Below are 14,309 nucleotides of genomic sequence, written 5' to 3'. Positions count from 1 at the left end.
TAACCCCGCCTCTTTATTTACTATACAGCTCGCCCAACGAGGAAAGCTTTTTCTTGTAAATATATCTTCTTATCCGTAATGCACCATGGGACATGTAGTCCGCTTTTAGTTTAGCGTCTTTTTGTTCTGTTATTCAAACTACACCTCCCACCATACATCGCTATTACACCTGCCCACTTGATTTTCTGTCTACCAGCATTATGTAGCGTCACCGGGGGTGTGGTGATCTGAGCTGTCATTGGAGGTGGGTGTAGATAGCGCAGTGTAAAGTCGGCAGATGTAAACAGGCAAAGTCGGGTCCCCGGGGCCTTCCTTATGTGACCGTGGTAAATATGCTATTACGCTATTCAAGGGGTTAAAGTTATCATGAGGTTCTGTAAGTGCAGAACACTGTTACGCCGGTGTCGGTTTTCTAGCGGCAATCTAATGACATTTACCACCATCATGTGGTTGTATTATGATAAAGTAAAAGTACGAATCGCTTTTTTTAATAGGGTTTGTAGTGCAAACCTTCCTAGTGGTGTTATTTATTATATTCTGACCAAAGTGATCCTGTTATTAATGGCTCCAGCTGCGCATATGGCATATAATACCCTCAGTATGCTGTTTTGTAACTTCGTCATTATTGTGTAAATTCCGTATTGTAATTAACGGCTCTGTAAGTGGCAGACATATTTTGGAACTAAACGGGAAGAAGAAAACTTGCACTGTCATATAAGGAGACTGAGTCCTCTGTGGTTTGTACTATCAAATTCACATCATTTGGTTTGTACAAAAATAGGTTAGTGTGTGCAGCACTATCTTATACAACAAATCTATCAATTCTTGTTATCCTATAGATTTGCTAGCAGTGGAAAGTGTTGCTTTCCCAATCATTATAAACCACCTTATGTTTTCATTCTAGACATTATTTGTTTGTGTCAGCTCTGAATACTGAATTTGTAAGCTGAGCCCTGAGACAGGTAGGCCAGGTAACAGCTGCCTCGCACCTCTTTGTCTGTGCAGCCAGGTTCTTGTTGTGTAAAGCGGTTTGCTGCCCTCTGGGAGCTGGGCAGGTGGTTTCCTGATGCTGACATGCTGTTTGTGGTGCGTTTTTGCCTGTGGGGTGCAGTGAAAGATTAACCCCTTGGTTGCTAGGGAGAGCTGTTGTGTAGCATTGAGTTGCAGCCTTTCTGGCAGCCAAAGGGTTAGTTTTTACTGACTCCTCCCTGGGGCTTCTAGATCTTGTGACTTGCTGTTGCTGCCCAGACTGTTCACAGTAACTCACACAAGTTTACATTTTGAGTCATGTTTAATTTAGATGGCGCTCTGCTGTGACATTTGTTTAATCAGTAAAAGTATAGATTTTTTTTAAAATTGATTTTATTTTTAACTTGTTAACATAAATTGTATTGCAACAATTTACAACAGGAATTTATTAAATTCAGAATAAAACTTTCATTATTCAGATAAAACATGTAATTTTAAGACCCTTTTAAATTCACTTCTGTTATCAAATTTACTTTGTTCAATGGTATCCCTTCTTGAAAAGCACTATTCGGAGCTAGCTTCTGATTGGTGGTTGCACACGCCTCTTTACAGTGACTCACCAGATGTGTTCCGCTCCTAGTAGTACATTTCTGCTCTGAAGCCTTTTTTAACGGTGTGTTTAATTCCTTTGTGAGGGTTAAACACATAATAATATCGCAATAATAAAAGCCTCTAACATATTAGAGCATTTTCTTTTTGGACATTTGCAAATGTCCCTTTAAAGAACTTAATGCTGCAATAAGAAAAATGATGTAATGCATTAGAGCATTTTCTTATAATGCACTATTGCTTGCCAATGCCTACACCGTTGTGTTTAAAGTGATTAAACACATAGTTAAAGTCAGCTCTAGACCAGCAATGTACTGCTGCTCTGGAGGTGAGCTTTGTTTCCACTCCTGGAGCTTACTTTAACTATGGGTTTAACCCATTTGTGGTGCTAACGCACAAAGAATGCTCTTATTGCAATATTGCCTGTATATAACTAACAATTTCCAGCATTTACTTATTAACAATGTATGTCTCTTTAATTTCAGCACAAACAGGTGATGATCCTGATCATTGTGTAGAGTTTTATATATAAAACACATTGTTACAACCTTTGCTTCCATATAGTTCTCAACATGCGCACTCCAAAGCCTAACTCGGTATGCTGTGATAATAAGTAGCTGCGTTGCAACAATGGCTACTAAGCGATGAGGTACATCTGATGACAGAAGCAAGTTGTGTTTGTTTTTTTTAATTGTATGATATATCTTAATCATGAAAAGTTTGTCTGACTTCTATAACACTTTAGCAAACAGTGATGGGTACAGTTTTGAGTCACAATGGATTTGTTTAAATCTCTGTAAATTATGCATTTTGCTTTAGTTCAGCAGCACACAAAGTATTGCGTATTTCAGGAAGGCTCTTTTGTCATGGCTTACACTCACTTGCAATAAAATGCTAAGAGGAACAGGTAAACCGCACATTTCCTCTAATGCTTTTAGGCAGTATGTTTTAAACTTTAAACAATGTTTTCAAAACGTTTAATCATATAAATCTATCAAGCTACAGCTAAAAATTTAAAGGGACACTAAACTCTAAATGTATGTATGTGTTATGCTGCTAAGGGATTGATCTATCAAGCTCTTCTCCTCCCTTCGACTGCAGGATCTTACAAGAGAACCTGCAGTCAGGATTTATTAAGCAGGAGTCATCAGACCGCTGCTTCCCTATCCTCTTCATTGGACCGGGGAGATTGACAGCACTTGCACATGTGTGATTGGCTGTGCACAGGCAGGGGGCGTGGTTGTGCTCGCGTGCAATGTTAAATTCTGGCAGCAGATTGTTGCCTACCACAGGAAAGCTGGGGCGGAAGGGTTGAATATGTCCGTCTGAGATTGATAAATCGATCCCTAAGTGTGCCTGTTACTGTTTTTGAAATTTTTCTATTGTCCTTCCATATCCTTATTTTTACCCTAAACTAAGTGTACTTACATCATCCACCAGCCACCCAGTACAGATGTGTTTTCTCAGACCCCGTTAGCTGCTCTTATACTTAGTGATAGTGCACATATGCAACCTGCTTTCTTTTATAACCTTGTAACTGGATGTAAATGATCAGAAAAGCAGGCGACAGGAGCGCGCTGTTACTGAGTGTAGGAGCAGGTGGTACTGCTTCTGATTGGCTGTATCTCTCAGTTTGCAAAAAGGCTTGAAAAACACACTTCAATGCTGGGTGGACAGTGGAAAAGGTGAGTACACTTACATTGGGGTCAAAATGAGGGTATGGAAAGACACTGGAGTGGCTGCAATAGTCTTATTTTTATGCCCTTAGCAGCATAATATATGCATACATTTAGAGTTGATTAACCCTGAGCTCACCTAGGATTAATCCTAAGTGATGGTAAACCCAAGCGTATAACAAACGCTAGGATTTACCATCACAAAAAAAATAAGTTTTTTTTTTTATGAAACTATGAGAGAAACTATGTTAAACTCACTCTATCTGTAAGGAAAGAAGATCGATAACACAGCGCCTCCATCCGCCCATGGCACAGTGCTTTCTTCAATGAGGTAACGTTTCCACCTCTAGACTAATAGCCGTGCGTGTCAACTGACATCCTTGTATGGCTATTGGTAAGAGGTAAAAATGTCACCTAATTGGAGAAAGCGCTGTGCCGTAGGCGGACAGAGGCACTGTGTTAACGATCTTCTTCTTTCCTTACAGATAGAGCAGAGGTTTTCAAAGTCTTACACAGTGTGCCTTCCCTGTGAGAAATACTGGGTGACTAACAACCCAGAGGGTCCAAAATGGCCCCACTATAAGTATAACCCTCTAAATACAACAGCAACGTTTTAGCCTCCCTTGCAGAGACAATATACATCTCTTTATTTATGTGTACCACCCCAGTCACTTCCAGTGTCCCTAGAGTAGACTACCCAGCCAGTCCCCACTCCTCCCTGCCATTTAGTAAAGTAACTCTTACCTATACTACAGTTATCACAAGCATCCTGTCGGCAAAAAAGTTATACCTGCAGCTGTGCTATCACAGAGTGGCTTGGGAATTAGCCATTCAGCACTGTTATGTGTGGCACAGACAGGAATTACTAATCCTCCGGCCACTCTGACTGTGATAGCACAGCTGCAAGTATAACTTTTTGCTAGCAGGATGTCCATTCTTCACATGCAGCAACGCACAGTCCTCCCCTCTGGCTATTTGTACTTACGGCCATGCAGCGATCTTAACTCGCTCAGGATGCAGTCAGGCGCCAAAAACATGTTGTGCACACTCTCCTCACTGCACTGCTCACTCTGGAAATAGTCAGGCACCAAATGATATGCGCATTTAAAAAAAAAACCCCCAAAAAAACACTTCGGGTCCTGCTCCCGCGCCTTCCCTTAAGAGCTCTGGCGCCCCCCTGGGGAGGTGGGAACTGTCGAGATATAGTGAGTTTAACATTGTTTTTTTTTTTTTTTTACGAAACGATGAGAGAAACAAACGTTTTATTTTTGATGATGTAAATCCTAGCTTTGTTATACGCTTGGTTTTACCATCACTTTAACAAACAATACCAATAGAACTTGGCAAAATTTGATAACAAAAGTAAATTGGAAACTGTATAACATTTCATGCTTTATCCAATCCATTTAAATGTAATTTTGGCTTTACTGTCTTCTTATAGAATTATATTTAATGTTATCACAGAACTTTTTTGCACCTTTTGACGATGTGTTAAGTGAGAAAAAACAGGATGTGTATTTTTTGTTGCTGTAAAATGCAAGTGACATTAGTGTGAGGCAGAATACTAAAGAGACATGGTCTGCAGACTCTCTTAGTGATTAAATCAACCCTAACATAAAAACATGTAACTATATTTCCTGTATTAAAGGGACATTCCAGTTACCAATATGCTATTAATGTATACTATGTAAGAAGCAGATGCATGGTGCGTATGCACCAAACAGAGGCAAAAACATCTTCCATTTACAAGGATATGAAACCCCAAAAAATTATTTTGTGATTGAGACAGCATACAATTTAAAAAACTTTCCAATTTACTTTGATGATCAAATTTGCTTTGTTCCCAAGATATTCTTTGTCAAAGAGATAACTAGGTTGGTGTATGGCTGTGTTCTGTTAAGAGGCCGAACTTCAGAAAAGAGCGTACCATGTCACTTCCTGTGACATTACATCAGCTGTTTTACACATTTTGGACCTAATGCGCATGCGTGCCAGCGTCATCACATACCTGGCCGCATATGTTACTGGTAAACTATTTAGACCTGTGAAATTCAGAAACCCTTTCTATAGCGCATGCGTGGGATTTTGTATCACAAATGGTGCACTCATGGAAAGCTGTTTATGCGTCTCCTCGGCAATATTCGGAACTCCGCCCCCCACTGCAAAAACTCCCATTAAGCTGAGTCTCAGTGCGTGCATGACAAACAGCCACTCGGCTATCGCCACTGCTTCTTCTGCTGATCCAATGCTTACTGCTGCAACAAATGTTTAAACAATGACATTAAAGGGAGCCTGTGAAAAGCTGCATTGGATCAGCAGATGAAGCAGTGGCGATAGCAGAGTGGCTGTTTGTCATGCACGCACTGAGACTCAGCTTAATGGGAGTAGTTGCAGTGGGGGGCGGAGTTCCGAATATTGCTGAGGAGACGCATAAACAGCTTTCCATGAGAGCACCATTTGTGATACAAAATCCCACGCATACGCTATAGAAAGGGTTTCTGAATTTCACAGGTCTAAATAGTTTACCAGTGACGTATGCGGCCAGGTATGTGATGACGCTGGCACGCATGCGCATTAGGTCCAAAATGTGTAAAACAGCTGATGTAACGTCACAGGAAGTGACATGGTTCGGTCTTTTCCAAAGTTCGGCCTCTTACCAGAACAGCAGCACTACATGGCAGGAAATAGTGCTTCCATCTCGTGCTCTTGAAAATGGATACCATTCTTGCAAAACTGCTGCCATCTCGTGCTCCAGAAAGTTGTTTAAAACTGCATGCTCTATCTGAATCATGAAAGAAAACATGTCAATTTCATATCCCTTTAAATCAGATGCCTATAGTATTGTTTCAGTATACTGATTCTATATAATTCCTGCAAACTGTTCAATAAAATGTTCCTTTAGAAAACAAGCAAACCTTGGTATATGTTTATAACAATTTCTAGGAAATGTTTTGTTATTAAAATAAATGGGATTTACCGTGTTTCTGTGGGACTAGACTAAAGCCAGAGTTTGACGAGAGTGAGATTAACCTTCTGAAAGGTGCTAATTAAGAGAAAACATTCTGTTTCAAAGCTCTATCTTTTGTATGATGTTGTGAAATAGCTTTGTTTTCTAACAAAGTATAAAAAGCATATGGAGAGATACAGCTCAAAAAGTATTAGGAATTACAATAAATATAAATGCTAGCAATTTAATGTATGAAAGCAATGAATGAAACAGACTGGATCAAGAAGTCTAAAAAAGTAAAAGGCATAAACTATGTGCAATGAGAAGCTCAGGAGAAAATAATATTCTTGCAGGGAAAAATATAGTTTAAAAATGCTGCAGAAATCAACATCAGAAAAAAGCTAAACACAGTGGTGTTTTTAGAGCAGAGACAAACTTAATTTTGACTTGCCCTAGTTCACAAAAATATATGGCTAGATTACAGTTGGAGCGCACTATTTTTTTTTTTGGTGTGACCAAAGAATAATTAAAATTCTGGTATTACTTTTAAGGGATAGCACAGAGATTGCTATTTGTGTATTAACTGGCCTTGTATTACTAGTGGTGAATCCAAAAATATCACTAAAAATAATGGTTTATTCAGCTCTTTAAAGGCACTAAATTTTACAAAGGGATAGAAATGTCACCATTCTAACTTGCTAAGTGCATTTCAATTTTAAATTGAAGCATTAAAAAAAAAAAAAAAAAAAAAAAAAAAAAAAAAATGGCACTTTTAGCAAAAATTCTTCCTGTAAAAGTTATTGTTTTTTACAAGCATATGCATATATGCTGTGAGGGCCCAAGCACCAGTATTCAAACATTAGATATTCTCAGAGAGTCAGCAGTGACTTGTATGACACAAATTTAATTTTAGTGATAAATGTGACATTTAATCTTCACAGACAAAATACATACCCTGCACGGGCCCTCACAGCATATGTGTGTATGCCTCTGGTGCACAGGCCCTCACAGCATATGTGCGTATGCCTCTGGTGCACGGGCCCTCACTCAATTTTTTAATTGCTGACATTATACAAGCCCCAGTGATAATCTGAGGAGCTACATTATTTAAAATGTGGTTGTAGTGACAATATCTAGCTATGCTTCACATGCACGTGCAGAGAAAACTGTTAACACTAAAATAGTGATAACTTTTACTAGAAGCATTTTTGCTAATAAATGAATATTGCAAATATGTTTCTATTCAAATATTTAATTAATCTATGTGCATTTAAATTTTGACTGGAATGTCCCTTTAACCCTTGAGCAATATCTGACATGAACTTTACTTTGCGCCCCCATAGATGTCTACCCATTATGTGAATGATTTAGTGCATATAAAGCTGTCAATTTATTTGTATTTTTAACTTTTGCAGTTCAGTACAATTTTTCTTTCATGAATCCTATAGAGCATGTAATTTTAAAATAATTTCCCAGCTTCTATTATCAAATTTTGCTTTATTCTCTTGTTATTGTTTGTTGAAGGAACAGCGATGGGTGGGATCTAGCTAACACATCTGCTAAGCCAGCGACAAGAGAAATATATATATATATATATATATATATATACATATATATATATATATATATATATATATATAATGTATGTGTGTGCAGCTAGCTCCCAGTAGTGCATTGCTTCTTCTGAGCCTACCTTGGTATGATTTTCAATAAAGGATACCAAGAGAATGAAACAAATTAGAAAATAGACTTAATTTGGAGAGTTGTTTAAAATTGCATGCTCTATTTTGATGACATTTTTATTTTGACTTTACTGTATCTTTTTAAGGGTCTTGTAAGTCTGGGAAAGTGTAGGGGTTGGAAAAGCTTACAATGCAAAATATATATTTGACAAAATCATTGGTGCAGCATGCTAAACATTGGTAAGTAATTGTTTGTGTCATGTAGAAACTTTTTTTTGGGATTATCAGCCTGTTCTAGCAGCTCTGCTTTTTCCACATGTTCATAAAAGTGCTTCAGATTCCTAGCTGTAAATACAATGTACTTATCTGTAAATATTATCTAATAGGTATTTGTATTCCAGTGTCTCAGCTAAATGTTTTCCTAATGGGAATTTTTGTAAATCATTAAATTGTACACCTTGTAAATAAAGATAAACATTTTGCACAACAAAAGCAACTAGTATTTGTTATATTTTTCCCCCCTTATACTGTCCTGACACAATGTGTGTGTGAATAGTTTGTATTTCTGCTTTGTTTTAGCATGTTGAAAGATGTCTGAAAACTCTAGCGACAGCGACTCTTCATGTGGTTGGACAATTATTAACCACGAGGTAAGTTACTAGTCTATTACATCAGATGACTTAACACCTTCAGTGATATGGGAAAGTACTGCAACCCACTAAAAATAGTTAAATAATCCCTATAATACGTGGCCAAATAAGAAAAGTGTATTTTGCATATACAGGGAGTGCAGAATTATTAGGCAAGTTGTATTTTTGAGGATTAATTTTATTATTGAACAACAACCATGTTCTCAATGAACCCAAAAAACTCAATATCAAAGCTGAATATTTTTGGAAGTAGTTTTTAGTTTGTTTTTAGTTTGAGCTATTTTAGGGGGATATCTGTGTGTGTAGGTGACTATTACTGTGCATAATTATTAGGCAACTTAACAAAAAACAAATATATACCCATTTCAATTATTTATTTTTACCAGTGAAACCAATATAACATCTCAACATTCACAAATATACATTTCTGACATTCAAAAACAAATCAGTGACCAATATAGCCACCTTTCTTTGCAAGGACACTCAAAAGCCTGCCATCCATGGATTCTGTCAGTGTTTTGATCTGTTCACCATCAACATTGCGTGCAGCAGCAACCACAGCCTCCCAGACACTGTTCAGAGAGGTGTACTGTTTTCCCTCCTTGTAAATCTCACATTTGATGATGGACCACAGGTTCTCAATGGGGTTCAGATCAGGTGAACAAGGAGGCCATGTCATTAGATTTTCTTCTTTTATACCCTTTCTTGCCAGCCACGCTGTGGAGTACTTGGACGCGTGTGATGGAGCATTGTCCTGCATGAAAATCATGTTTTTCTTGAAGGATGCAGACTTCTTCCTGTACCACTGCTTGAAGAAGGTGTCTTCCAGAAACTGGCAGTAGGACTGGGAGTTGAGCTTGACTCCATCCTCAACCCGAAAAGGCCCCACAAGCTCATCTTTGATGATACCTCCACCTTGCTGGCGTCTGAGTCGGACTGGATCTCTCTGCCCTTTACCAATCCAGCCATGGGCCCATCCATCTGGCCCATCAAGACTCACTCTCATTTCATCAGTCCATAAAACCTTAGAAAAATCAGTCTTGAGATATTTCTTGGCCCAGTCTTGACGTTTCAGCTTGTGTGTCTTGTTCAGTGGTGGTCGTCTTTCAGCCTTTCTTACCTTGGCCATGTCTCTGAGTGTTGCACACCTTGTGCTTTTGGGCACTCCAGTGATGTTGCAGCTCTGAAATATGGCCAAACTGGTGGCGAGTGGCATCTTGGCAGCTGCACGCTTGACTTTTCTCAGTTCATGGGCAGTTATTTTGCGCCTTGGTTTTTCCACACGCTTCTTGCGACCCTGTTGACTATTTTGAATGAAACGCTTGATTGTTCGATCACGCTTCAGAAGCTTTGCAATTTTAAGAGTGCTGCATCCCTCTGCAAGATATCTCACTATTTTTGACTTTTCTGAGCCTGTCAAGTCCTTCTTTTGACCCATTTTGCCAAAGGAAAGGAAGTTGCCTAATTAATTATGCACACCTGATATAGGGTGTTGATGTCATTAGACCACACCCCTTCTCATTACAGAGATGCACATCACCTAATATGCTTAATTGGTAGTAGGCTTTCGAGCCTATACAGCTTGGAGTAAGACAACGTGCATAAAGAGGATGATGTGGTCAAAATACTCATTTGCCTAATAATTCTGCACTCCCTGTAAGTATGACTGAGATGCCTGATAAAAGGACCCCAGTTTCCTGAAAGCAATTATATTTCCTTTTAGTTGGATGTTATATGTATCACTTGTTCAATATTCTTTTGTGTAAAAGACCTTCTTTATAACATTTATATTAAATTAAAGCTTGATGTAAAATATCTTTTGATATTTATATGACTTTTTAACTTTATTTGTATTTCCATAAGTGACAAGGGCAATAAAGGGTAGAACACATGCTCTAATTCATGAGAGCATGTTGGTTTTGTTTTACTTTCTCTAGCATACAATATGTAACCCCTACAAGATCTGCAGCCAGTGACTGGCGAGTACACAAGACTACCACTTCTGATTGTCTGTGTCATGCTTGGGAACTGCAATGCTTTCAGCTCTTGAGCTTGTTTTTACCGTTATTTAATCCCTTTGTGGGGGGTAAACACATAGGGGGATTAAAATCCTTAAGAAAAGTTTAAAGTGAAGGTCCGTTTTGATGAATTAGTGCCCGTTTTTTTAATAAACCTATTAAAAACAAGGGCACTTTAATCAAAATTGACATTTCACTGTTTTCTTCAAAAACTTACCTTTTAATTCTGGCAGTTGCTCCAGCACTTCCTCCGCCCGTCGCAAGCTGTCTTCGCGGGTCCAAAATGAAGAATCCGGCTTCCTCCAATCACAGCATTGCATCAGGCCAAGATTCCCCCGCGGGGGAAGCTGTAATTGGAGGAAGCCTGATTCGTCATTTCTGATGTCTGCAGAGGCTTCCGACGGCCGGGGGAATCGCTGGAGCTGCATTCAGGATTAAAAGGTAAGTTTTTGAAGAAATGTCAATTTTGATTAATTAAAGTGCCCTTGTTTTTAATATATTTATTAAAAACCGGGCACTAATTAATCAAAATGGACCTTCACTTTAATGATTTTTCTGCAAAATCCACCATTGAAGTCAGATGAATTTCAGGTGAATTGTAGGTGATTTGAAATCTTTCGATAACTATGCACTATCAAGGGCCAAACTATGCAAGAAGAGCTGAGTTAGCGCTGCACAATGCATAGTTAAAGGGACATTCCAGCCAAAATTGGAATTCACATGGGTGCATTTTACTTTTAAATAGAAGCATTATTGCGTAGTCGGGTTCAACTCAGAATACTTCGATATAGCAAATGGGACTAGGCAAGGCTGCCCGTTATCTCCACTCTTATTCGCTCTGTCTATAGAGCCTTTCGCTCAAGCAATCAGACTACATCCAGTTATTTCTGGAATGCTATTTGGTGACTCCCAACATAAAATAGCTTTTTTTGCAGATGATGTTATATTGTTCCTTACATCTCCCCTGAAATCCATGATTGCAGTCTTTGATAGCATCGAGAAATATGGCACATGTAGTTCATATAAACTTAACTTTATGAAAACTGAAGTACTACGTCTTAATATACCCCAGGCTGATCTACTAAGACTAAAAGGCAGATACCCATTCCAATGGTCCTCTACCATGATCAAACATCTAGGAGTGCATTTCAGCCCAGACAAACAGCTAGTAATCTCAAAAAATTTCACAGATCGCCTACCTGAGTTTAGGAAGCTTCTAGATCGATGGGAGTTCAAATAATTTTCCTAGACAGGACGGATTGCAGCCATTAAAATGGCATTCCTACCCAAGCTTACCTACCTATTTAAGTGTATTCCTCTCACAGTACCTAGAGCTATCTTGAACCAGCTGCAGAGTTTAATATCCAAGAGGTATTGCACTCTCTGACCTGCCCTGGATCTCTTCTTATCTACAAAGTAGCTTTAAAAATAAACCACCTGATTATACTAGATGCGCTAAAACACTCAGACACCAAGAAATTCTCCCCAACCATTTCACCCATCCATCTCCCATATACAAGATTAAATCTGTCTTCATCTCCCTACCTCAGACTCATATATCCAAATGGTCGGACACGGCAAACCTACCTATCACTGTTCTATATGAGGCAAATAAACTACTAGACTTTACAGCAGCTATGGAAAAATGTTCCCTTCCCTAATCACTCTATTTTGAGTATTTACGCATTTTAAGTTTGTGAAAATCCTGGGGACTTGTGGGTCCTAACCCCAGGAACCTAATGCTTTGGGAACAAAGATGGGCGCTGAGTAAACCCCTTAAGGGTTCCCTCTTGTTTCACTACCATATCTTAGTCACAATGCCAGAAGTCACTAAAGATAATCAGTACATCGCCTGGGAGAAAGATCTCCATGCTGAGACGGAAGCTTCTAAGTGGTTCAGGTAGCTGGTGGTCGCTAAGAAATTACTGCACTGTGCAACATTATGGAAACTCTATTATAAAATTACAGTGTGTTGGCACTTAGTCCCCACCACATTACATAAATTCTATAAAACTTCCCCTCTGTGCTGGAGAGAGTATGGTAACTTGGGCACAGCTATACACATTTGGTGGGAATGTCTTAGGATTAGAGGAATCTGGAGAACAGTTTTTGAAATCCTGAACAGCTTACACATCTCGGTACCGGTAAGCCCAGCCCTAGGTCTCTTACATCATGGTGTCCCCAAACTGCGAGAATCAGATAAATATCTCATGATATATCTTCTAACGGCTGCAAAACTTGCAATTGCAAGAGACTGGAAACAGACAGCCCCTCCTTCACCCAAATGGTATTCATCATGGAATATATCAAAACTATGGATCTATACGCCTTCCGAATGACAAATAAATTAGACCTCTACCACAACATATTGCATGTCTGGGACTACCTCCTCCCATCGTAAGGCCTTTTCCATTCCAAAGCCCTCATCCCTCTCTCTTCTAATTCCCCTTATTTATTTATTTTTCTTTTCCCGCTTCCTCTCCACCGCAATCAGGCTAAATGAAATATCAGGATTCACCTCTAATATAATTTTCACCCGACCCCTATTCTTTATTTATAGTATGTTTCCGAAATATTCCCATCTTTCCTATCATACCTTCCTTATAATATCAATCTAACCTCTACCTCAAAAGTATACTTGGACCCACTAGGATCATATATGAGGCTATCATATTCAGAGCACCCCTCCTGTATCAGTTGGCTCGGAATAAGCCAAACCATTAGCCACTTTCAAACACTATTATTTATATAAAAAAAATGAGGTTTCCAAATATATGTTAACATTGTGATAAATAATCATTCTATACTTTTTTTTTCTTTATTTAAGTTGCATATTATTCATCTGTATAATTTGCGATATGTATTTATCTTGACCACCTCAATAAAAGATTATTAAATAAAAAAAAAAAATAGCATTATTGCAATATTCATGAATTAGCAAAAATCCTTCTAATGAAAGCTAAAGCGATTTCAAGAGTATTTAAGTATGCTCCATGCACCAGCATTTTAAGCACAGCACTTGCTTGGAGAGCCTGCAGTGATGACTCAATTTTGTTAATTGCTGACATAATACAAGTCCCACTGGTGATCTGTGCAGCTGCAATATTTAAAATGCTGGTGCACTGAGAATATATAGCTATGCTTCACATGCATGTGCAGAGAAAAATGAACACTAAACATTGATAACTTTTACTAGAAGCCTTTTTTCCAATGCATGTATAGCGCAAAAATGTTTCTATTCACAAATGTAATTTATTCCCCTGCTGTTCTTCTAACTCGGCTCTTCTTGCAGGCGATACTTACTGGCCATTCTTAATGGCAGGAATTGAAATGTTTCAAATTACCTGCCATTCACCTCTTTATGAAGAGTCCCCTATGGGATTTTTTTAATTGATAAATTTGTTGATAAGCTTTTCTAAAGGATTGGGATCAAACCCACAGTAAGCTAGGATGAGTAATGCAGAAACGACACGCTGTAACAGGGAGTATGCATTCCTTGCTTTGGAATGTCCCTTTAATTAAACAAATTATAATGCAAATTGTGGCACTGTAATCAAAGGTATAAATGCCAATAAACTTTGTCAGCATCATACTGGGTATTAATGTAATTGACAATATGAATCACAATATCATTGCAGATAATATAGACAAGAGATTGTTCTACCAGTCAGATTAAAAAACAAACAAACAAAATAAACGAGCTAACAGACCTATTCTTTAACTGCCGCAAAGGGGAAAAAGCCAATTAAGTAGATTCC

General features: G+C 38.5%; 1 protein-coding gene across 2 annotated transcripts in view; it reads left to right on the top strand.

Annotated features, from left to right (window-relative positions):
- The first annotated feature begins 227 nt into the window (after window positions 1-227).
- Window positions 228-14,309, top strand: part of CCPG1 (cell cycle progression 1) — a 218,279-nt gene continuing 204,197 nt past the window's right edge. For both annotated transcript variants that reach the window (XM_053717498.1, XM_053717497.1), the window contains exons 1-2: window positions 228-326; window positions 8,463-8,533. In XM_053717498.1, the coding sequence (XP_053573473.1) occupies window positions 8,474-8,533 (60 nt within the window). In that variant the 5' untranslated portion in view covers window positions 228-326; window positions 8,463-8,473. The remainder of the gene's footprint in view (window positions 327-8,462; window positions 8,534-14,309) is intronic.

Source organism: Bombina bombina, chromosome 6, assembly GCF_027579735.1.
Source record: "Bombina bombina isolate aBomBom1 chromosome 6, aBomBom1.pri, whole genome shotgun sequence".
Classification (NCBI taxonomy): domain Eukaryota; kingdom Metazoa; phylum Chordata; class Amphibia; order Anura; family Bombinatoridae; genus Bombina; species Bombina bombina.
Note: the sequence above shows the minus strand (reverse complement) of the source record. Positions and strands in the feature narration are given on the sequence as shown.